At 49.7% G+C, this 25,344-nt stretch overlaps 1 protein-coding gene across 3 annotated transcripts; it reads right to left on the bottom strand.

Moving 5' to 3' along the window:
* Positions 1-1,375: 1,375 nt before the first annotated feature.
* si:dkeyp-115e12.6 (adventurous-gliding motility protein Z) lies at positions 1,376-23,657 on the bottom strand. 3 transcript variants are annotated; one of them, XM_060062241.1, is made up of 19 exons: positions 23,410-23,657; positions 21,677-22,188; positions 20,848-21,044; positions 19,746-19,840; positions 16,412-16,473; positions 15,926-16,187; positions 14,153-14,346; positions 13,603-13,728; positions 12,693-12,821; positions 10,788-10,910; positions 9,868-10,003; positions 7,635-9,058; positions 6,145-6,903; positions 4,649-5,007; positions 4,225-4,318; positions 3,661-3,845; positions 3,230-3,630; positions 2,944-3,075; positions 1,376-2,830 (listed from the first exon to the last, which is right to left on the bottom strand). In XM_060062241.1, the coding sequence occupies exons 2-18, from the start codon at positions 21,836-21,838 to the stop codon at positions 2,957-2,959; spliced, it is 4,827 nt and encodes a 1,608-aa protein (XP_059918224.1). In that variant the 5' UTR covers positions 21,839-22,188; positions 23,410-23,657; the 3' UTR covers positions 1,376-2,830; positions 2,944-2,956. The 3 variants fall into 3 exon arrangements, with proteins under 3 accessions (XP_059918224.1, XP_059918222.1, XP_059918223.1); XM_060062239.1 differs by having other exon boundaries at positions 3,230-3,845; XM_060062240.1 differs by having other exon boundaries at positions 3,230-3,845; positions 16,412-16,470.
* Between the last annotated feature and the right edge of the window lie 1,687 nt (positions 23,658-25,344).

Raw genomic sequence — 25,344 nt, 5'->3', positions numbered from 1 at the left:
GAACCCAAACGCAGAACTCATGTTTAAAGAGCAGACACACATGGCCGAACGAACCCTCATGGATGAGGCAGAACCCTTTAAAACCACTTGCTGCTTACCTTAAGCTGGCTGAGCGGGAGCTATCCAGAGGGTTGTAGCGGGCAGCACGCGGGGTCCTCTCAACATCCAGCCCTCCTCCAGAAGCAGAGCATGTTTATGTGTGGTGTGTGGAGTGTGTGTGAGAGAAGGTGTTTCCCCATTCTCTGTACCGTACATCACCCTCTGACAGCTGAGGACGCTATGGGAGAAACAAGGGGCCCGAGTGGTGTGTGTGTGTGTGTGTGTGTGTGTGTGTGTGTGTGTGTGTGGTGGCAATACGTCTCGGCCGTGCAACCAAGGAGAGGGAAAGGGGGGACCCTGTGTTTCCTGAGTGCTGTGTGTGTGTTGGGGGGGGGGGGTCTCTCTGTCTCAGTGTGTTTCAGTGTGTGGATGTCTCTCTGTGTGCGTCTGTCTCAGTGTGTGTGTCTATGTCTGTGTGTGTGTGTGTCTCAGTGTGTGGGTCTATCTGTTTCAGTGTTTGTGTCTCTGTGTGCGTCTCTGTGTGTGTGTGTGTGTGTGTGTGTGTGTGTGTGTGTGTCTTTGAGTGTGTTTTCTGTAGTGATCTAATTCCCCAGCCTTTAAAAAACTTCTTCTTTAGCATTTTGTTGAGGTAAACCAAAGTGAGTTCTGCAGTCCCAACAAAGTGCTTCTCTCTCACCTGAGGAGAACAGCAGACAGAAGGTGGTGGAAGGAGAGCAGACATGGCTGCTGCAGCTCTGGGACCTTGTTAACTTGTCTCAGCCCGACCCCCCCCCCCCCCCCCCCCTTGCAGAATATTACCTAGAATAGGCAAGTAAGAGGAAAGAGCGCCGCTAGTTAAAATCCTTTCTTGGACATAATTCAGTAGAGAAAAATAACGGAGTGCAGCCTGCAAGACGATCCAACCGAACTATCAGAGGAAGTCTTTAAAGTCGTTACAAGGCTTCCTAACTGCAGAAGGGTTTATTAACGTAACAGCAGCCTGTATGGTAAAAAACATCAAATGATTAAGATCTAATTTTATCCATATCCCCAACCCAAGTGTAGAACACCCACTTAATGTACGTACTTATTGTATGTCTTAGTTAGTTAGAACATAGTTATGTAGCATCTTATCATTGCTATCTTTGTTGAATACAGGGAATGGGTTAACCTAGCGGTTGTTGGTGCTTTGCACTTGGTTCTACGAACATCCTTATTGTATTGGCAGTAATATATCGTTTCCTTATGATAAATGTACTTATTGTAAGTCGCTTTGGATACTAGCGTCTGTTGAATGCCCTAAATGTAAATGTGGATGTAGAATAAACCAGAAGACTTTTTTTTAGCAGCAGTGTTTTATTCTACGTGCCAACAATAAACCATTCACATACAACAGCCTCACCCTGAGGGCGAGAGGTTCACAGTGCTACGAGTGCCTTCAACTGTTTAACAGCACTATAAAAACAACAACACTACAGATCCCAGAGATATTAAGGCAGTGTGTGATGGTCAGAGGGCCGACGTTACAGAACGCCCTCCTTGTCCATATCAAATGTGTACATAAAAAAGTAACACATTTTAACCCACTCATTACACTACAGCAAGTGTCTATTCAACGCTAAGGTGGGACTAGTGTTTGCACTGAGACACACGCAGTGAATCAGAGCGGTGTCGGCCACTCTCTGATGAAACAGCCTCCCGGTCAGTACACCTGTGGCCTGGCTGGCCCCTGAATCATCCTCTCATCCTTTAAAGTGTTCTACGTGTTCGCAGCACAAAACAAAAACACAACATAAATATATAGTACCGGGGGGGGGGGGGGGGGGGGGCGGAGGAAAACATACATCCAGATATATTACAAGTGATGGGTTCTACCAGGAGAATAAATCTAGACTAAAACGGTCAGTGTATTCCCTAGGGCAACACTTCAGCCAGGTATTTGTCAGTAAATGAGGAGATGGATGGGCAGGGGGGGGCTTGGGGGGGCCACGAGGGCAGGGGAGGAACACAGGAGACATAGGGAGGGGGGCTTTCACACAGTGCAGCTCCATACATGGAGCGGAAAGCCGGCAGGTCCGTCTGTGAGTCATAGGCTCCTGCTCTACAAGTCTTCTCTCTCTGCGCACGTGTGCACACACACACACACACACACACACACACACACACACACACACACACACACACACACACACACACACACACACACACACACACACACACACACACACACACACACACACACGCTCACACACACGTTCTCCCACACAGCAACGCTGCAATGACGACACTCAAACAATAAACCCATCTCACAGAAGGCGCTGGTGAACAAACTTTCACTTGCTCGCTTGACACACACACACACACAATCCCATTTTCTGTTTAAGGCAGATCTTTAAATAAGGAAAGCTGACAATTTCAAGTGGATTCTCCCCCGTTTGGAAAAGATAAAGCTCTATTACATAAACCATAAACACTCAGAGGGCTGGCAAATAATAATACAATAATGAAATAAAATAACAACCCATTTGGTCCATTCAAAAAGCGTGCAAGGCTAGTATTTGTGGCCTCCATTTGGGAAAGAGGTTCATCTGGTCCCTCATGACATCCATACACATCTAAAGGCTCCCTGTGTGAGGGCATTAAGGCATCCCTCCTCTACGCGGTGGACATGTCCATCTCACGGATTGTCCCGTAGACGTGTGGCAGGAGGGTGTACTTGCTGGCAGCTGGGTGATGCTGGTGACTGGGATGGTTGTCATGGATACCACTGGTCACGCGACGTCCTTTGGTTCTGCACACAGAAAGCAGCGAGGAAGACAATGAGAAAACAAACAAAAATCACACACACCCGTGCACACCTTGTCCCGTACAGAGCACTGAATGGCGGGCGTCGCCCCTGGTTACCTGGCGCCGGCGTCTAGTCCGTCTCCTCCCTGGGGGGCGTGTCCGTCGGCGGGAGCGGCACGGCGGGTGTGCCCAGCAGGCCGCGCCGGACGATGTAGGGACACGAGTTGCCGCTGGGGATGTCGGCGAACCCTGGGGGAGGGAGAGCGATACAACACACGTGAGACCGGACCAGCACCCCTCATTCACACACCGACGGCAGAGTCAACCACACAGGGCGACAGACAGCTGGTCAGGCGCAGCCCGGCTGAGGTCTTATTCAGGGACACCCCGACCCTCCACCTACCCTTCATCACCACCTCGGGCAGGCCGTAGGGCTCGTACTCCGTGTCGTCGAAGGCCGCCGACAGCTGGCTGCGGTTGCGGCGGATGCGCTCGGCCAGGCGGGCCGGGTCGGCCGGGATGGGGAACGACCCGGAGAACAGCAGCCGCTCCGCCGCCCCCTGCACCTCCTCCTCCACCACCACCTCCGCCTCCTCCACCACCTCCGCCTCCTCCACCACCACCTCCTCGGTCTGAGTGCAGGCGTGGAGGAACAGGGGCGGGCCGGCGGCTCCGGTGGGAAGCGGAGAGGCGTGGGTCTGAGTGGCGGCACTCCTTAGGGAAGGCCGCCCGCTGGTCTCCCGCTGGGACGCCGCGGGCGTGGGGGAAGGCGCCCCTTGTTCGGCGCGGCGCGTGGCGTTGGTCTGCGTGGCGTTGGTCTGCGTGGCGTTGGTCGGCGTGGCTTCCTGTTCGCCCCGCTGCGAGGCTTTGGTCTGTGGCGTCCCCGCCGTGGTGTCTCTGGGGCCACGGCGCGGGTCGCTGGAGGCTCTTACGAGGGCCCCGTGCGGCGGCGGCGGCGGCGGCGATTTGGTTGTAGCGCCCAGACAGCGGTTGCCGTCCATGTTTTCCTTGTCGGAGCCCTAGGAGGAGAACATGGAGGTTCAGACCGCTGGAGGACGGACCACACAGCAGAGACATTCAGCCAGTTTCAAGTCCTCCACCAGAGGCTTTGACAGGAGCTCACATAAATGATAGATACTTTTTACTCTTTTATCTAAAAATGTCATTGTCAGCTATGACTGCTTTTCCTGTCATGTTGTGCATTTGACTAATAAAAGAACGTGAACTTCACTGTGCATTTCTTTCTTGGTTGGTCAGCGTGTCAAGCTGTCAAGTGTTGAACCAAAAGATAACTGGCTGAATGCTAAAGTAAACGATACAGTTCATCGACACAAAAGTACATCTAGACCACACCGGTTTAAGAACTGGTTTAAGAGCTGAAAGGAGAGGGCAGATCACCTCATCGTCGATCAGGTCGTCGCTGTCCTGTGGTGTGAAGGTCTTCTCAACGTTAAATACACTCTTTGGCTCCGTCGGGTCACTCTGCTGCACTCTTTAGGGGGAAAAAACAGCATTCAGGTTAATCCCATCCACAAGTAGTGGGAATCCTTGGATTTGATACTGCTACAAATAGCACCGCGATGATTACACCTGCATGTCTGGAATCAAACGATACTTTGATTTTGAGGAGAGAACTGGGATAGAATCATCGGTGTATCTCACAGCCAACCAAGTTGTTTCATGAGAGTGAGACGAGATTTATGATCCGAGGCAATCCTTGTCTAATCCTAGAACACTTCTCACCCCACATCAAACATTTAATTGTGAGTGAGTGAGTGATAAAGAGACAGAGACAGAGACAGAGAGAGTGAGAGAGTGTTACCTGCAGGTCAGCATGGTGCCCTGTATTTTCTTCGAGGAGCAGGACAGGATCAGCTGGTCCTCTCTGATCACGGTCAGGGTGCCTCTGTCCTGCCACAGGTCCTTTGTGACCTCAGGCTCCCCGGCGCCCGGTGTGGGGGCCTGAGCCATCACCTCCAGGGCCCCTCTGGGAGGCTGGGAGCTCTCCGGCCGCCTCAGAGGGCCGTTTAGAGACGGAGGGGGGTCCTTGAGGCCCGGGCTGGGCTCCTGGGACCTGGAGGCTGCGGTGGGAGGGGAGGCCAGTCTCCACAGAACCAGCTCCTCAGCCTGCTTCTCCTTCTCCTCAGACACAGTCCTGAGCTCGGCCTGCAGCGCCACCACCTGGCGGGGAGAGGGACGACACGAAACAGAAGGCATGAACGCTAGAAGATGAACACTAAATGTTTTGAACACTGGCAGTTCATTTCAGAAACATGCACATGTGAGGGTGTCCCAAAGCTGTCTCAAATCTTTTAAATTAAGCCTCACTTTTAAGTTCAATATTCACATGAGGAGGACATTGTGCCTGTTCATGTGCGTTCAGTTCGACATAAAATAATATAAAACATCCAACTGTGCACCGTCCCTGCAGACGCAGAGCTTTAGTCTCTCAGAATATGGGCGGTGTACACATCCGATCCCGAACAATCCCCCATGTGTTTAATGGTGGTGTATTCAACATGTTGCAGCCGGTGGGCCTTCAACATGTTGAATACGCCACCATTAAATTCTGCGTAAGAGGTGAAAATACTTGGTAACCAATGGCTCCGCCCGCCTAAGTACTTCCGCTCAATCTGAATTTCCCTTCAGTACTAGGTATGGGTCTGCGGTATGCTAGTTGGTTTTCTCCGTCTGCGTCCAATCAGCGAACAGAGGGAGTGGCTGAGATCAATGACGTTAAAGTCAGCTCTCATTGACGGACATCTTCACGCACGGTGTTTGGTTTGTTTACAGCCTGCGTGCAACTTGATTCCCGGCCAAACGTTAGCGATTGGTTATGGCAGATCCAGAGTGGCACTGGGCAGATCCAATAGTTTTAAACTTCAACAGACACCCGCCTTCAAGTGAGTTAACGTTTGTCAATTGAGTAGGTCCAGACTCTCTGTACAAATGAAATGAAGTACGAGAGTCTGGTAGGACCAGGCTTAATACTTGGCAGAGTACCGACAGAGAAAATCCTTTTCACCAATTAGGTGTGTAAGTAATCTCTGCCCTGAAGTGATATGTATTCGCTAATGTGATATGTATACGGTAATGTCCTTAAAACACAGAAAGTCTGCAAAAAGCTTCCGCAATAGAGTTATCTAAAGAGGGAAGCTACAGCAGCATATACAAACCTTTTGATTCGGTTATTTTAGTGCAAAAAATATTTTGGACTGCCTCTTTTTTCGGAAGCACTTCCCCTTCCAGTAAACTCTGGTGTTAAACCCTGTATGGATGATGGGCAAAATAAGGCAAGAAAAGGTCCATAAGGCCCACCTGCTTCTCCAAGCGGCTGACTTTCACCAGAGGGTCTTGTGCCTTCTCCTCCTTCCTGGTTTCTTCCCTGTCCACCCCGTCATCCCTGCTGCCCGTCAATTCCTGTGAACTCTCGCTGCTGTCAAGTGACCCCGCCCCCTGGCGTTCCCGCTCCCCTCCGGGGGTTCGGGATACGGCTCTGCAGGGGTCCGTCTTTTGGCCTGGGTCGGAGTCTTGGCCCCTGGCGTCTGAGGCGGGGGGGCCCTCCTCCCCTGACTCACCGCTGCCCGGCAGGGTCTCCGACTGGGGGGTGGGCGTCTGTGCCGCCGTGCCCCCTCCCCCCTCTCTGCCAGGATCGCTGCAGATGCGCGCTGGCTGCGCAGGGGGCAGGGGGTCGGCGGTGGGGGCGTGGATCCCCTTGGGGGCCCCTGGCGACGGGGCTCCTGCTTCGCTGTCAGATCTTCGTTCCGATGCCTGGTGTTTGTGGCCACCGGCTATGTGCTTGACTGTGTCTCTGGACGAGGGTTCTGATGGAGAGGCTGCAGTGTGAAGCTCAGGACCTGGGCCGCTGGGGCCCGGGGCCGGGGTCAGGGCCGGGGCCGGGGCCGGGTACCCCTCCATCAGAGCCGTGAGCTGAGCCAGCTCCTGCCTGCAGCCCTGCAGCTCCCCTCCCTGCCTGAGGAGGGCGCCCTCCTTCTCCTGCAGCTCCACCAGAAGGCCTCTGATGTGCTGGCTCTGCAGCTCAAAGGCCATGGTCAGCTGCTGGGTCTGACGGGTCACCTGGGGGGGCAGGGATGGACAGATGGAAGGGATGGACAGAGTGACGGAAGGGGAGGGACTAACATACTAAATAAGCCAGTGATTCAGCAATACTGCACGTTATATTAATATCTTCATGTTTAATGGCTAATTAATGTCTGAATTACTTTCACTTCATAAAGTGAAGTAATATATGTAAAGTAAGTTATGTTAAGGTGTATTTTGTAGTAGCGGTTGCTGGTCTGAGTTAATGTGAAAATACAAAGTAGCAAGCTGGTGTGCTAAAATGGGACTGCAACATTCCAGTCCCATTCCAGCTGGGGAACTATTTGTGTTGGCGGAGCCAAATATATGATTAAATAAACAGACAATCATCTGTGTTTGCTTATTAATGTTAACTTGTTGAAATGTTGTATCAAAGCCATATCACACTCAAGGTCGGGAGGCCTTTGAGCAATCCCAGCCATGCTGAAACTCAAAATAGCCGCACGCCCTCTCGTCTGATATTACTTGAATATCAAATATGTCCTATAATAATAATAATAAATTATAAATGTGCTAGGAGACGAAGCAAAAATAGAATCTGTCCTAATCGGATCCATTACTTCAGATCTAGAAACTGTTTTGGTTCAAATGATCCTTGACACATACAGGTCACCACAGGTCAATATACAGGGCAATATAAAGGTCAATATAAAGGTCACCATACAGGTAAACCAAGAAGGAACGGTATTGAAGCTCTCCGTCTCTACCTGGGCCTGCAGGGCCTGTAGTCTAGCCTGGCTCTGCCCGGCATGCCGGGCCATCCCCGTCTTCTCCTCCTGCAGGCGGGCCACCTCCCTGGCCAGGTCGGGGGGGCTGGGGGTCTCAGGGCAGTCCGAGGCTGAGCTGAGCTCCTCTGGGGTGGAGTCCTCCAGCTCCGGGGTGGAGTCCTCCAGCTCCGGGCTGGTCCCCTCCATCGGGCTGGCCCCGTCGCCTGAGAGCAGCGGGAGTGGGAGGAGCTCGGCGCCCTGGTCTCCCTTCAGGATGAGCTGGGCGGTGGCCTGCGAGGCGGCGGCGTTGAGCTGGTTGGCGGTGAGGCAGAAGAGGCGGTTGAGTTCTGGCGAGGGCAGCAGGCTCTTGTTGTCGTCGAGGCCCGGGCAGAGGGCGGCGATGTTGGCGTTGAGCTTGTCGTCGCGGCGCAGCGTCAGGTACGTCAGCGGGCCGTCGGCCTCGGCGCGCTGCGCGTCCTTCTCCCCACGCCGCTTCAGCTCCTCCAGCTCTGCCTCCAGCTCGGCCAGCCGGCCGCTCAGCCCGGCCTTCTCCTCCGCGTCCACAGCGCACACAACAGCCTTCGTCCTCTCCTCTTCCTCCCGCTGCCGCTCCTCCCGCTCCAGGGCCAGCTGGGCCCGGGCCTCCGACAGCTGGGCTTTCATCTGGATGTTCAGCTCCACCAGCTCCTGCTCCCTGTCCTCTCTCCCCGGGTCCCCCCGCGCCGCCTCCTCCTCCTCCACCTCCTCTCTCTCCTTACTACTCAGCTGGGCCTGCAGGGTGGCCAGGGCCTTCCGGAGCCCCTCCGTCTCCGAGCGCTCCCGCTCCAGCTCCCCTTTGGTCTCCCGCTCCTGCTCCTCCAGCTCCGCCTCGCGGCCCGCACGCTTCTTGCTGAGCTGCTTCAGCCGGGTCCGGGCCTCCGCCTCCGCCCGCCGCTGGGTCTCCAGGTCCTCCAGGCGCCGCTGGAGCTCCTCCCGCGCGTCCCGCAGGTCCGAGGCCAGCGCCGCGTTCTCCTTGCGGAGGGCGGCCACGTCCGCCCCCGGTTCTTTGGGCGGGACGCCGGCCTCCACAGCGGCCTCCGACTGCGGAGGGAGCGAGGCGTGCGGTGGGTCCGCGGCGTGGATCTTCGGCGACCCAGGGCGGTTGCCGCGAATCACGGCGTCGCCCTCGAGCCGGCTCCCCTGCGGGCTCTCAGAGTCCGTGGACGGGCCCCTGGCGGTCATGTGCTCCGCGTCGAGGCCTTCCCCGGGTTCTCTGTCCATGGGGTACTTGGGGGCCGCCTGGCGCCCTCTGCCCTGCCCGGGGCGCTGCTCTCCGGAGGGCTTCCTGCCGGGGCCCGAGGGCCGGGGCTCTGGGGGGGAGAAGCTATGACCCAGGGAGCAGGGTTGGATGGGGGCCGCAGGGAGAGCCAGGGCAGCGTTTTGCTCTGAGGAAGGGAGCGAAAGATCCATCAATAACATCTACACCCCCGTCACAGTGCAACGGTATTAAAGGGGACCTATTATGCTTTTATGACCTATAAACGTTGTTATAATAATTGATAGTCATGTTTAACCATACACAAAAAACGATGTAGATTTTCGGGAAACTCTTCCTCTCATCTGGGCGCTTTCAGCATTCTCTGTCAACGCTCGGTTTCGTCCTTCTCCGCCCCCTCGCCCCCCTCCTGCCAACCCAACTCCGTTGTGATTGGTTACCTTCCTTGAAGCGTGCGCGCGTGCAGATTTGACCAGGCATATGGGGGTGTGCCGGGAGTGCCTCTACGTAGATGATTTCCCGGAAATGTGAACAAGTGAATCGCAAACGTTGTCCCGAGTGTTTAGCGCTCTGCACAGCCACCCCAGACTGTCAGCAGGGAATACGTCAAAATGCATGCATGTCATTATTTGACACTTTAGTATGGTTAAACATGACAATCATTATAACAACGTTTATAGGTCATAAAAGTCTAAAAAGCATAATAGGTCCCCTTTAATCACCACATGCTGATGACCACTGACTGTGCCCTTGAGAATGAATGAACACAGTTGCCAGCAGGGGGTGGCTGTGAGTAAGGAAAGGGGTATGAGAGATTTTCGTCAGCAGGGCAGATGTCATCATACGTACTTAATGCTCTACTGCATTATAAATGACACGCAAGGATGAATTCTTTCTAAGCACTTAATATTGATCCTTAGCCCTGGACCACCCTCCCTCCTCCAGCAGCTCTTCCTCTCTCCTCCTCCTCCTCCTCACCCCTCAGCTCCTTGAGGAGCAGCAGGGCGTCGTCCCGCTCCTGCGTCGCTCTCCTCCCCTCCTCCTCCAGGGACTTCCCTCTCCTGGTGCTTTGTTCCAGGCTGGCCGCCACGCCCTGCGCCTCCCGCAGCGCCTCCTAGTGGGCACAGCGGGAACCACGGTCAGAGAAGAGGACACAAAAGACACCAGCAAACACACGCGCCCCGCGGGGGAAACCGAGCGGTCCGACTGGTTATGAACCGGGAGTTCAGAGAGAGATCAGACAGAGCTCGCTGTCAACCCCGCAAGGAGAACTGAACCATTCTCTTTTTTCTTTCTGGGAGGACCTGAAGGTGTTCGCCGATTTTATCCATGATGATGCAGTGAGATAGACAGGAAGGTATGGGAGAGAGAGCGAGGGGAGGACATCCAGCAAAGGACTGCGGGCAGGAATCAAACCCTGGTCACTGCCGTAAGGACTGAGCCTTATGGTGTTAATGGGATCTAACGACTTCCATACTCGAATACTAAGAGCTCAGACATTTTCCATAGTTCTGCTTGAGTGTTCTAGAGTTACCTGACTGACTTTTGTCATGAGGGACTCGAGGTAGTCCTCAGGCAACATTTAAATAGGGGGTAGATGCAAATAAACGTCCTAGTCGAAGCCACAGATTTAACAGCGGTTGCCTTTTTGTCACCCTGACATAACAGTTGCAGTGTCTGAATGGTCTATATACTGTAGCTTGTGATCCTGGCTATAGTTAACACTGAGCAACACTTGACATATGGTCAAGTCTGATGCTGTTTAAAAATGAATCGAATTCTTAATGTGATTGATGTTGAGGCAATGAATTATTGATTAACCCATACATTTAGAAGTGTGTGTGTGTGTGTGTGTGTGTGTGTGTGTGTGTGTGTGTGTGTGTGTGTGTGTGTGTTACCGTCAGCTTGGCTTGTGTCTGAGCCTCCTTCTTCTCGCTCTCCTGCAGTTGTCCCTCGGTCCATTTAAGCTTGGCTTTCAGCGCCTCCACCTCTCGTTCCAACGTCTGCTTCTGGAGGGACAACTGGCCGAGAGACAAAGAGACTCATCAAAAATACATAGAACTCCATGAAGCACCATGAATGGACGAACACGACGGAAAGAAACGGAGGCCAAACAGTAAAAGGTGCCAGTTGTGATCATGAAAAAATGATGAGGAAAGGGATTTAAAGGGTGCAAAGTGGATAAGGAAGGAAGCAAGGAGACACTCATAGCGAGGGTTGGGTACCGATCCCAATATGATGGTACCCACCGGGCTGAAGCACTGCCCCGGTCTAGGTACTCCACGTGGGTTTTACTTGGAATGGGTTTTAAAAGGGATGGACAACAGAAGTCTGCGATGGGAACGAGGTCTGACTGCAGCGCAGCTGAATACAGCTAGGGCATTCCAAAACACAGACATTTATAAACTCAATAATAATTGAGTTTATTATTTGAGATGTTCCGAGAGATCTCCTGGAAAAATGATAAAGGCGTTGTGTCGGACACCTCTCTGTTGAAATGGTTATTTAAAGTTTTTAGATACTGCTGCACATCACTTGAAGGAGGATAGTTAAATAAATATATAACGTTTGATAAATTAACAGATGAATGCATATTATTAGTTCTTGTTGTAAATTGTTTGAAGGCATCCTTTTCAATTTAAAAAAAATCAATTCAAACGATACCCAACCCTACCAAGTAGCTGATTCTAAGGTGCTAAGGTACGTGGAGGATTTCTGTCTAATCAAACTCCTTTAGTTTATGTTGATCAAGAATCCGAAGGACTTTCCGGCCTCTTGACCAAACATAAAGGCTGCTATTGTACTGCTGGGCACTGTAATTCCTGTGATTACTTTGTTAATACAAATGCTCATTATCAGAGCAGCCTTATCACAGCAAATACACTGGAGATAAGCTGAGGGAGGTAAGGACACCGCTGGGGTAACTGATACAGACTCAGGGGTTTCCTTTGTCTGCTGCTGTTGGATTAGAAGCCATGAAAACGTTTAAGGGGACCGCAGCAAGAGGAATTGATGATCGGCACACAGCCACATGCGTGTGCAGACTCAGAGAGCTGAGTTATGCCTTCACAGCATTGCCCCATGCAAGTGACGGTGGTTTCAACTCAACCAAGACAATGTTAAAAGAAAAGCCTGACCCTAATGCAGACATGCACTTCTGACGCACGCACGCGCGCACACACGCACGCACACACACACCCATGCTTGATATGACAGTGATTACACTTTGGCACACAGATTACACAAACACACTTCATATTCTAACCAACAACGGACTCTCTCACAACCCTAGGGCTGAGCAGTTTTACCTTGGCGCCAGTGAGCACGTCCACTGGGAACATAAACCCAGAGCACAGTGGGAGGAGGGAGAACAGGAAGACACATGAGAGAGGACAGGGTTTTAACAAGGTGGGCGGTTGGAGAAAACAAGTGGCGGTCAGTTCGGTGAGCATCAAGAGAGTGGGAAAGAGAAAGAGAAAGAGAGAGAAAGGGGGGAGGCCCAGGCAGGCAGGAAGTAGCTTGGGAAAAACATGGAGCATCTGAGGCGATGTCGGCAATATGTTTATCAATGACAGCTGCTTCCTGTATTGGAATACTGCCAAAGGCTTTATCTAAGACAGCTGATTGTGTGTTGACCATTCTGTGCGTAATAACCTGCAGGATTATGTTTGACCGTGTACGAGTGTGTGTGTACGTGTGTGTGTCTGTGTATACGCGTGTGTCTGTACGTTTGCAAATGTGCTCCTACACCATGTAAATATAGATTTGCCTACGGGCCCACTGCCGTCGGCCCCTGAGTGTACCTTCTCGGCCTGGGCCTGCAGGGTGTTGTGCAGGACTCTGGCCTGCTGCAGCTCCTGGTTCAGTTTGGTCACCTCCTGCTGCTGCTGCTTCTCCAGGCGCTGCCTCTCCTTCTGGAGCTCGGATACGTCCTGTTATGCGCACCCGCAAACACATACACACACACACACACGCACACCGATGAGGCCAAAAGAGGTCGGTTTCAATTGAAGACATTTTCCTTAAACTGTTATGCTTCCATTATGTCTGCCCATTATGGCACCCATGGCACTGCTTCCCCTCACTGGCAGAGGGATCCACTTTCAAGGTTTCTTCCCTGTTAGTTAGAGTTGTTCCTTGCCCTTAAGAGGGGTGAAGTGGTGGGGGGGGGGGGGGGGGGGGGTGAAGCTCTTTGAGGCCGTTACTGTGATTCACTCTGTTATACATTCTGCCTGTGTGACTGTGACTGTGTGACTGTGTGGTAGACACATGCCAATCAATGGCACTGGTCATCAATCATCCAACCATCCAAATTGAGAAATGTGTAGAATGTAGAGTTGTTTCATTTCTCTAATTGGCTTTATTCCTGAACTGCACAAAAGTACGATTCCTTTTCTCTGTCATTTGCATTCTATTGTCGTCTCGATCTCTGATCTTGTCGATCAGCCAGTTTAATGAGTCTGGTCAATCACCCATCCTACACCATCGTGTGTGGCCAAATGGATCACATGTAAGTTCTGCCAAATGCTTTCACCCCACCATCGTGTGTGGCCATATGGTCCTCAGGTACGTTCTGCCACATGCCTTGACCCCACCATCGTGCATGGTCATGTGGTCCTCAGGTACGTTCTGCCACATGCCTTGACCCCACCATCGTGCGTGGTCATGTGGTCCTCAGGTACGTTCTGCCACATGCCTCCACCGCTCTCTCACCATCTGGTGCTGCTTCTCCAGCTCTTTGGTGCGCTGCTGGTGCTGCAGGCGGCTGCTCTCCGCGTTCTGACCCTGGCACTTCAGCTCCTCCTGCAGCTTCTTCACCTTCAGCTCCGCCACCGACGCCTGACACACACACACACACACACACACACACACACACACACACACACACACACACACACTTAAATTCATTGCGTCGATCTCGAGGGAGTAGACAGTACTGTGTCAGTGACTAATTGGCGTCATTGGCGTCAGTGAACTGATTGGTGTAGGTATGTGAGTCTTTGCTCGTGTTACTGCGTCAGTGAACTGATTGGTGTAGGTATGTGAGTCTTTGCTCGTGTTACTGCGTCAGTGAACTGATTGGTGTAGGTATACGAGTCTTTGCTCGTGTTACTGCGTCAGTGAACTGATTGGTGTAGGTATGTGAGTCTTTGCTCGTGTTACTGCGTCAGTGAACTGATTGGTGTAGGTATGTGAGTCTTTGCCCGTGTTACTGCGTCAGTGAACTGATTGGTGTAGGTACGTGCGTCCCTGCTGGTGTTACCCGGTCGGTCTCCTGAAGCGTGCGTGTCTGGGCCTGGCTGATCTGGTCACGGCTCTTCTGAAGGCTGGTCTCTGCGGCGGCCAGCTCCTTCTGGCTCCGCCCCAGCTGCTCCTGGCTGGCCTTCACTCGGATGGTCTCCGCGCGGAGCTCCGCCTCCAGGGCGCCGATGCGGCCTCGCAGCTCAGACGCACACGCTGGGAGCACACGTGAGGTTACAGTGTGAGGGAACCCCCTGCTTCAGCTCAGGTTCAGATACTGTAAGGTTATGAAGATGGGTTGGTGGTGGGCTGAGAGTTCTCTGAAGGAGGGTAGACGTGTTATCCCAATGCTTGATACGGACGCAGACTACGTCATACTGTTTTAAGCTAGTGCCGTTGTTGTGTAGGAGCCTTATAATGAGCCATTTCATTAGAAATGCCCTACACACTGCGGCGTTTAACTTCAATAGCATTTTTGTCATGTTGGTTAAATGAACTGATAACAACCACACCAGAAAAGTAGTGTGTATAATGTGTAACGAATACGTGATAATTAACCAAGCTGGCTACAAACGAGGACTACATTGTGCTGCTCAAGTGGAGCTCTAAGGAATATAAAGTCCACATCGCACATGTTGACCAAAGTAGAGTTTAAGCTGCATCAGTCTTTTTATCTGTCCGACCTGGTGTTGATCAATGTAATAATATCCTAACCCTAACCAAACACCTAAGAGATATAACAACTCGAATGAAAGACAATGGGATTGTTCTTCTTGGTTGTTTGTAAACTATAGCGCAAGCAAAGTTTTATTTTCTTTGATGTATGTGGTTATACTCAAGAGTGCCGGTCTAACTTTCGTGTAATAAAAAAATTACAATACGGGAAAGCTCAAAACACAACACTTGACGGTATAGTTCAAAGAAAGTCATTGGGTCAAAACAATGGAGAAAAACATTTTTGCCGAACGTGGTAAAAAAGAAAGATGGAACATGATGCGTCATGATGACTAATAGGGAAACACTTTGTTGGTGTACTCCAGTTCATAGGTTACATAACACACGAGGACAACCCAGCAATAACACTGTCCGTTAACAACCGGGTCAATCCATATAAATATATAGTTATCTCCATGAGGCAGAAGGGCATTGATCAGACCAAATCTGTTTGTTTTCTATGATTACACACACACACACACACACACACACACACACACACACACACACACACACACACACACACACACACACACACACACACACACACACACACACACACACACACACACACACACACACACACACACAATCCAAAAGGCTGAGGAAGCCTTTGAATAGGCTGATGACACAGGGCTTCACAGAGCAACCTATCAATGAGCTGACTGCCCCCCCTCCCTTTCAGTGCTCAGACACTGCCCCCAAAGCCTTCCTGGGGAGGCTTTGGGGGCAGTGTCTGAGCATGAAGTTCAGTACACCCGTGTTAGGTAGGGCAGGCAGGGTAGGACATAGACGAGGGGTGGGTGACCGGCCACGGTTAACACAGTCTAGCTTCACTAAATGTAATAATATCAGATTTCGGAGAACCTGGAGAAGAAAAACTCTTAAAAGTATAAACTAGAACGACCACAAGGCTACAACACAATAAACATCTGGGTTGAACCGACGGAACGACTCTGGTCCTACTGAGTCCTATCCGTCTGCGCGTGCATCAGCCGCCGTCGTCACAACAGTGCACACTCCGTCGTCACAACAGTGCACACTCCGTCGCCGTGGTAACGGCTCTCGGTTCCCCACTCACCATCGGCCTCTTTGCTGACGTCCTCCGTCCTCCCGCGGTCCCTCGGCTGCGGCTGGCTGCCGCCCCGGGGGTCAGCGGGGGGCGCCTGGGGAGTCGGGGCCCGGCCGCGACCCCGGCTGGGGGGCTTTGAGTCGTCCCGCTCCCAGGGAAACACCGCCATGGGAGTGGAGAAGATCTCTGATTGGTCGGAGGAGTGGCGTTGCGGGGTCCTGCCGCCTTGCCGTGGCAACGAGCCCGTGGGCGTTTCGGCGAACTGCAGCTGCTGTGGAGAGAGACGGGGAGGGAGGGGGGGGTTAAAAATAACCTACACTAAGATAAACTAAAACATAATATAAACAATCCCAATAGAGCTTTAAAAGCTATAAACACAAATTCAAGCCGTTTCTCGTTTTTTTTTTAAATCATGGCATAGGCTGCAATAACCAATAACAGTACTGGCAAGAGTTTGGGTAAAATAAGAGTTGATCCAAAGTTTTGGTGTCTTACTCTGACACTCCGGCTGTCCCCATCCCCTCTCTGGCCCGTCCTCTCCTCCTTCTGCTTCCCTGCTGCCCGGCGGAAACACCACATCAAGGAGGCCGAGGAGAAAGATGAGCACAGAAAAATGACATCCACCCAATTAGAGGCAGCAGTGAACACTGCCAAAGCAGAGCTCGGTGTATTCAACGCAGAGGACGGAAGGACACAGCGCCGCACAGTCCCCGGGGAGAGAAAGAATGGACTGGAGAGAGAGGAACGCAGGACACAAAGAGAGAGGGATAGAGAGGGACAAGGGAATTGTAAAAACTCCACAGTAGATGGAGGGCCTGTGGCTTTTAAAGGGGCAGTGAACCCTAAATCGGTCAGTTTATCGTCTGTAAACGTGGTAATATGCCATATGTCTTATCAGACCCTCAACATGAGCTATCTATGCCTTTTTGACACTGTTAATCAAATAAGATTACGGTGTAAAATCCCCTATTCTTGCCACTGTCCGCCAACCAGTTTGTGAACTTTCTACTCTGCTCCGAACTCCAGTTCTTCCAATGACATCAAAGTGCGTTTTACGAGCCAATTCAACTTCACGACGAAGGGACACCGATGGGGAGGCGTGTGAGTGTGTGTGGCACTCCGTCCGGGCAGTGTTGGACGTTGATGTCCGGGTCAGTTAGAGAGTCAAGCTTCTTGGACACTTATAGCGTAACGGAAGTGTCACAAAGTTTGTTTGCTCGTAACCATGGGAACAGCATCGCCCCAAAGGCTTGGGCAGTATACGTTTTTTCATACCTTTCTGACATTTAAACGGGGTAGATAGTGTATGACGGCAAAAACGGCTGCTGAAGTCATTCTAGCACAGGGGTCTCAAACTCGCGGACGATATTTTGTGGCCCCCTACTTGATATCAAAGTTAAGTGTTAGTGCGGCCCGCACGTTTTAATTTTATTTATTTTTATTTATTTTTTTGCCGAGTCGCTGCGCTTGCCCGTTGGCCTCATTTATAAAGCTTGCTGCGCACAAAAACCTTGCATAAGACGGAGGTGAAATGTGCTAGGCCAACGGTATGGCTTCTCCCAACTCTGTGTGCGCTGGAGATACTCCCTTTCTGTGTGTATCTCTTTCCAAACACCATGGACCTGACCGGGTTCACTCCTGTGTGACTCCTCTGATGTATTTCGATCTCCCTCAAGCTTTTGAAACTAACCGCTTAGCAACCGAGTTCCTGAAGTTGTGGAGCTTCCTATCCCTGAGCATGAAATTGGCGTCAGTTTTTTTTCACTGCAAACGTTGGTAGGCTATTTATAGAAAATGTCTATGTTCTGACATGATAGATTGCATTTTATAATTGCATGGGCCTGGATACGTCGGTAGGGGTAGGTGTGTGTGTGTGTGTGTGTGTGTGTGTGTGTGTGTGTGTGTGTGTGTGTGTGTGTGTGTGTGTGTGTGTGTGTGTGTGTGTGTGTGTGTGTGTGTGTGTTCCTGTGTGTCCAGTGGGAGAGGAAATATCGACGTGTGAAAGAGTGTTTTGTATCAAGTTGAGGCCGACACATATTAATCGAAATTTATATATCATAAGTTACACATGTATTAAAAAAATTCGGGTTGAAATCGGGCTCGGGCTCATAATTACAGTTAATGTGTCGGGCCGGGCCGGGCTCGTACAGAACGTGCACGGAAGAAGGTTCATGTTTTAAAGTTGTTCATGTTCAAAAGAGCCATTCATGTTCAAAAAAGCATTCATGTTACAGAACTGTTAATAGTAAAGCTTCAGAAGACTGGATATTTGTACTTTTTTGTGGAAAACTTGATGCGGCCCAGCCTCACCCAGAATCTGCCTCCAGCGGCCCCCAGGTAAATTGAGTTTGAGACCCCTGTTCTAGCATGTATGACATTGTCTAGCCTAGAATCCTCTGTGTCTAATACGCAATTTGCCAACTTCGACGAGTCTTGCTCGGTTGAAATACTTATGGACTTTAGAATAATGAATACATAGGACACAAGAGCCCTTCTTCCATAGATTTGGTCTGAATCTCAACGAGCGGGACCTACATGTTCCCCTGCTTGCTTAGAAGTCAGCGAAAGTTTCCACCAATGTACACATATGTAAAGTAAGTTTAAGAGACGTTCTTCCATAGATTCTGTAAAATCTTAACAAGTGTGACCTACATGCGCCCTAGTTCTTTCTAGAAATCAGCGAGTTTCCACCAATGTACACATATGTAAATGAGGTTTAGCCTGCATTATATACAGTCTATGGATGTCACACCCATACCGGAGTGCCACTGGCCACGCTGTGTTTCACCTGCTTTTTACTATCAAGCGCACAGTTTGTAAGGGGAGACACATCCGAGTTAATGGCGTTTTAGTTAGGCTTTTGTTTAGGGCAGGGTACTTTTGTAAATATTGACCAAATGATGGCTCTATAGGAGGTGTGCTGCTGCCCGTCCCTCTCCTGGGCATTCAGACATCGCTAGACACACGGGATTCAGACAGCAGCACTGTGCTGCTATCAATGTCACTTTTTCGGTACGTCCTGGGCTGGCGGCCATTATTAAGGGACTTGTCAAACGCGGGGGAACTCTAACTACCCGGGCCGGTTGGCAAACAAACCTGTTCGGTCTCAACCACAATGCTGCGGTGAGGACTTTATCTTGGACTATTCGGTTATATATCCTGCTTCACAACTTTGCTAAAAATTAGTAAAGAATTTATTCATACGATGTCTGAAAAAAGCTTACCCGAAAGAGATGCGTTTGTATTTTGGAAGGTGTTCGATATCTGTATTTTTTAATACCCTCGTTATCATAATACCGTGATACCGCCCAAGCCTTCTTCCTAGAATGCAATTAATGTACAAATCCCTGGGACAGGGACAGAGAGACAGATAGAGAGAGAGAGACAGCCATGGGATTCATTGTAAGAAGAGAATATCGTTCCTACACAGCATAGAACAGCAAACTGCATGAATGTGCAGAGACATTTCTTACCAAACCCTGAGAGAATTAGAGACTTTACAGACATCCCATTCAGTAAATATTAGTCTCTCTTTCACCAGTTGTCCTAACCTGCTCGTTGGAGCCCTTTCATTTGAAGAGGGCAGAGGTAGTTAGCCCTCCATTTGGTCACAATTGGAGAGGCGGTGCCTGAAGTGCCTAAACAATCCTTGGTTGGCTACAATATCCTGAACTTTATGTTTGACTCAGTGAGGATTATTTACTTCAGCACTCATGCAGGTCAATACGTGTCAATAGACAACAATAAGAGAACAAAGACTCCGATGCCATACAGGACAAGGCAGTAGGAGTGCAGCAGTAGGAGGGAGCAGCGTGTTTTGTTGCAATACCATTGTCTACCCAGGGTGAGGTTGTGTTCCAGCAGGGGGTGGAGAAGAGGCCGGCCTCCTGGCTGGTCTGCAGCTTCTCCAGCTCCGCCTCCAGTCTGCCGGAGAGTGAGAGACAGGGGGGGAAACACAGACGCAGAAAGAAAGAAATAAAGAAAGAGGGAGAGAAAGAATGTGAAAGAGAGGGAGATCGATCATTGGACAGCATCATAAAAAGCTTGAGGTCAGGTTCATAAAAGGTGTGGTGGGTGGGATCAAAGTAAGGTCGGACGACATAGCTTTAACTGTTGACGTTTAAAGAAGGAGTGCATTGTATTGTCTCAAACATGAATGAGGGAAACGAGCTGAGCCCCGCGGTCTTTCTCCTGGATTATGTCTGGGAGGCGTGGTGGTGGATACCAGACCCACCCAGGGTGATATTCAACCTTAATGGGACGGTCATTACACTAACAAAATGCACCAATGACTCTTGGTTTTGTTTCACTATTCTTTAGCGTTGCTCTGTTCATAATTTCAGTCGACAATCAAATTGTGTTCAATCATGGAGGCAATAATTGCCTCCATGATTGATTGAGAGTAAATAATTTTTTTAACTATTAGAGTAACTAAGGTCTTTGGTGTCTTTTGGTTAAAATGGATCCTTTTTACTCCATTCTTACAAATCCGATTAATAAAACAGTGGAAACCGAAAGATGAGTAATTATTTGGATAGCAACTTTTTGTTTTGACAAACTAATGGACCGACCAATCAAATATTGTATTACATATTGTATTACCTAGACTGAAATAGACATCCTATGGTAAACTGAACCAGATTGATGTATTTTACCTGTATTTGTTGTTTGCCATGCCACAAGGAATTAAAAGGTTCAGAATGACCCTGTATTACACTCTGCATTTGACTAATAAAAAACTTTGACCTAATTACAAAGTGTTATCTATACCCGTATCAAATCAGGTGATAATGACATGGACTTTAGAGATTACACACAACCACTGTTCATATCATCATTAATCCATTGCCTTCACAGGACATCAAACTAGAGCACATGCAACACTACTATGAAAGCTTCTTCAACACAACAACAAAAGGCAGAGACCAGACCTTTTGACCTCCAGCGTCAGGTTCTGGGTGAGGGTGCGTGCGGCGTCCAGCTGGCCCTCCAGGGAGCACACCAGGGTCTGCCTGGTCTGTAGCTCCAGGGACAGGCGCTGGGCGCTGCTGGTCTGGGCCTGCGCATCCTCCTGCACCCCCTTGAGCTCTCTCTGCAGGATCTGGAGCTCCCGGCGCACCTCCTCATGCTAGGAGACAGGAGATCAGAAGCTATAGCATGGTGCGAGCCCAGCTCCTAGACACCTTCTCTGGTAGGGGGCAGGGGTCAGACCCCCCCCAAGCACACTAAATATGTCAACTGCATTGGGTGTCTTTAAAATAATTATATTAATTCAAACATATTATTATTATTAATTATCATGATGTGGAAACACTTTTGAAACCACCCTACTATGGGAGTCTACTGCTGAGGACCATATGTGTATGGACATACATGCACAGAATACCACTTAATAAGAAACACTTTGGATTTGAATGCATACAAAATTGTAAAGGAAACAGATTATAATCCATGCCAGAGATACATAATGATTTGGCAAGACTAGGATTTTGTTTGAATGTAATATTTAGCATGACAGAGGTGTAACTATTTACGGTGAAATGGTGGCCCAAAGCTTGAAATGGCTTTTCCAAGATTTTAAAAGCTTGCTACATAAATATGACTTAACACAATAAAGCTCTTGTCTGCAATACTTAATACTTAAGACATTAAATTCTGAAATTCCTTTATAAGCGTTTACAGGGTGTGTGACAATCATTAAAGTCAAACACATCACGCATTGAGTCACTCAAGAGAAAGAGGGATGGATTCTCTGTGTACCTTGATCTTCTGCTTGTTGAGTGCATCCTGGGAGTTGTCGAGCTGCAGCTGCCTCTGCTTATTCTCCCTGGAGAGTCGGTCCTGCTGAACCTGCAGCTCCTTCACCTTGAGCAGGACGCGGCCTGACAGCCCCACCGTCCAGTCCTCCTCGGCCCAGCTCATCGCTCGCTGACCGGGGCCCGCCTGCTCACCAGCCCCGGCGGCTGGCTGGCTGGCTGGATTAAGAGCGACCCTCTTTCCTCTCCTGGACTGAGCTCTGGCACAATTCGGCGGTCGCTTTAAGAGATTCTCTGCTCAACCAGACCCTGGATCCGGGACTCCGAATGCCCCTTTATTGCAAAGCAGATCCGATGGATACAGGAGTGGATGGGTTGTGAGGTGGTAGCCCCACAGGCATTGAGGAAATTTTGAAGAGGGTGTGGCCTGTTCAGTTCCAGGCCAACATGTTCAGAGGGAGCAGAAGGCGAGCCAGCTGTTGAAACAGAGCGATGGCCTTTCCCCGCGTCCGTAGTCTGCGGAATCGAGAGAAGCACAGCACAGCCCAGGAGATTATAGCCACCATGCAGGTGTGGGGGTTGGGATCATGTGAGGATGTGATAAATCAAATGTGCTACGTCACTATTCAATGTGTTTGAATCTGTGCGTTAATGGCAGCCTGTACTTTGTTATTCTTTTGACTACAGCAGGTAACCAAGACGCCTCTCCCTCGGGGGAGACGCTGTGACTAACCCCGAGTGAGATTCAGTGTTTACTCACAGAGTCGCTTCCAACGTCTCACGAGAATAGATCCCACAGAAAGAAGGGGCAATTACAAACTACAGATAAAAATCCCTTTCCGTTTGCAATTATGCGTGCCAACTGCTATACACCATTTTTATTTGCATTTTCATTCAAAATATTACACGATATACCCACAGGCAAATGTTGTGAGAGGGAGAGGCGGAATGTAGAATAGCCTGATTGAAAATCATAACCAGACTCAACCTGTGGAGGCTATTCAAGTTCACGTTCAAACTGCCACTATCATAACCCAGAAGCCAGGCTCCCGTATTTTCAAGACTGTCGGTCAGGAGGACCTTAACCTGGCGTTATGTTTAAATTGAGTTAGATAACAGGTTAAGGTCCTGCTGACCCGACTCTCAGTCTTGAAAAGATGGGAGCAAAAAGCCATGCTCCCATCTTGTCAAGACTGAGAGTCGGGTCAGGAGAAACTTAACCTGGAATTATGTTTACATTTAGTGAAATAACATCGTTAAAAAGTGAAAAGTGAGATCCCATCGGAGGTCGCTGCGGCGGCTGAACCCCAGAAGCGACAGCTAAGGGCTGCATTGTCACCATTCAGTCACATCAGCGTCTCTCTTATTAGGACGAACTACAGAAAGCATGTCAAGCAACTTAAGGGATCAAAGAGCCAAAAAAAAATGTAATGGGGAAGATAAAAAATGTCACGAAGTAATGAAGTTGTTAGTGACTGGACGTGTATATTACTGAGTCGTACAGGACCACACTTTACTCTGATCCCTCGGTATTACAAGCATTAACGTGTATAACAAGTGACCATCAGGGTATTAACAGAAGGGGGTACACAGTCAATAATCAAACAATGAGAAAACAGCATATTGGAGGTGTAATTGTTGATCTTTTGACCTGTTGACGGTGACAGCCAGACGTCAGTGTGTGTTTAGTTATTGTTGAGGGTTAGCTCCTGTGCTAAGGCTAACCGCGCCACTTACCACTCACTGGACCGACTTGTGAATGAGATCAACGACCGGCGGGACTTAAACGACAGCAGACCAAGTGACACGTGGAATTTTGATATCTTATCGTTAATAGACGAGGAACAGTCACTTTTGACTCACTTTTTTAAATCACAATAAACTACTTTTTTAACAACCAGAGCTGAGGATCTGTCAGTCTCCTCCTCGCCGGCTGCCAGGAGCTGAGAGTCTCGTGCGGCATCATGACACGCCAACAGAAGAGCAGGGGGCGGGACCGGAGCCGTGACGTCAGAGGGAAGTGTTTGGGAAAATGATGCGGTTGCGACATCCACGGTGGTGAACCTCTGATGACCTCTAGCGATGGTAAATATGGAAATATTTCAGATAACCAGCTGTGGTAGAGGCCTCTCTAGAGCTGAGAACAGATTTGAAATTGAGCATGACCCGGAGCAGCATGGTGTTAGTCAAGACCACAATACATCTTATACACTTACAATATTTATGTATCATAAATATATGGTTACAATGTCCCACTTGAATTAACAATATATATTTCTGAATATGTTCATTGCCCCTCCCCTGCTCCTCTGCATACCTGGTCATCATCTGCAATCATCTCCACCACTGTACAAGAACCAGGCAGTTATCTTCAGGCCTGTAACCTTATACCTGTTCTCCCTGTCTTCTAGATGACCTGTCCACCAGCACCACCACCACACCACCAGCACCACCAGCACCACCAGCACCAGCACAACCAACACCACTTACACCACCAACACCACCACCATGCCAGCCAGCTCACCATCGGGTCTCCACTGCCAAGCCAGCCCCTGGATTCACTCACCATTCCTAAAGCCCAAATACCCGTTTTATGACATATCAAACACTAGCCTGGTCACAATTAAATACGATTGATACTGTACCTTGCTTGTCCATATCCGTGATTGGGTTCTGTCTATAACTGTTAAAATACAGCGCTTTTCAAGGTACCCAAAGTGTTGACATAGTGAGTATGTGGGGGGCATAAGGACCCCCTCATCCACTAGCAATCTTTATGCTACTATAAATATAATTAGCCAGCCCTATTTGAATCTCGATGTGCTGGAGTTCAGACATATCTAACATACAAGGCTCTCTTCAAGGACTCTTAAAGCATCATGCAGCAAAGAATGTTCTCCATTGGCGGTTGGGTGGTCCAGGCAAGGCCGGATTAACCATTAGGGCAACTGGGCACTTGCCCAGGGCCCGTGACATCAAAGGGGCCCTTGACAACGTTTTTTTTTTTTTTTAAGTGCAAACATACATCTACAGACACCACATAACACGACAAAACCCAGATACGTGCGACAGACATGTAACATATACCAAAACATAAAGAATTATACGGGGACAAGGACAGATTACGAGAGGGTTTGGGGAGGTGTTTGTGAGAGGGAGAGAGTGAGTGTGTGTGTGTGTGTGTGTGTGTGTGTGTGTGTGTGTGTGTGTGTGTGTGTGTGTGTGTGTGTGTGTGTGTGTGTGTGTGTGTGTGTGTGTGTGTGTGTGTGTGTGTGTGTGTGTGTGTTGTAAGGTCCATTTGTTTAAATAAAATAATAAGGATATATAGTAGTGAAGTAATCAACATCAAATGTTGAATTGTGATACAATAAACATGATCTTGACTTTGAAATTACATGAAAGTGTAGCCAATGGTTTATTTTTACTAAAAACACACTAATTGCCTGCTTCATGGCTGGTGATAATTTCACATTTTTGCATTTTTAAAATGTTCTATGGTTTTAAATTAAGGCCTACCTAGCTGTTTGCTGTCAAGACAATTGAAACATTCAATAAGTACTCATCAAGCCACCAAGTTCTGATGATAGCGACTTTACGATTGTTTGGCAGCGGGGGGGGGGGGGGGGGGGGGGGGGGGGGCCTTGAGCCTTGTTGCCCAGGGCACAGAAAATT

Source organism: Gadus macrocephalus, chromosome 10, assembly GCF_031168955.1.
Source record: "Gadus macrocephalus chromosome 10, ASM3116895v1".
NCBI classification, from domain to species: domain Eukaryota; kingdom Metazoa; phylum Chordata; class Actinopteri; order Gadiformes; family Gadidae; genus Gadus; species Gadus macrocephalus.
This window is presented reverse-complemented; position numbering and strand designations above follow the sequence as displayed.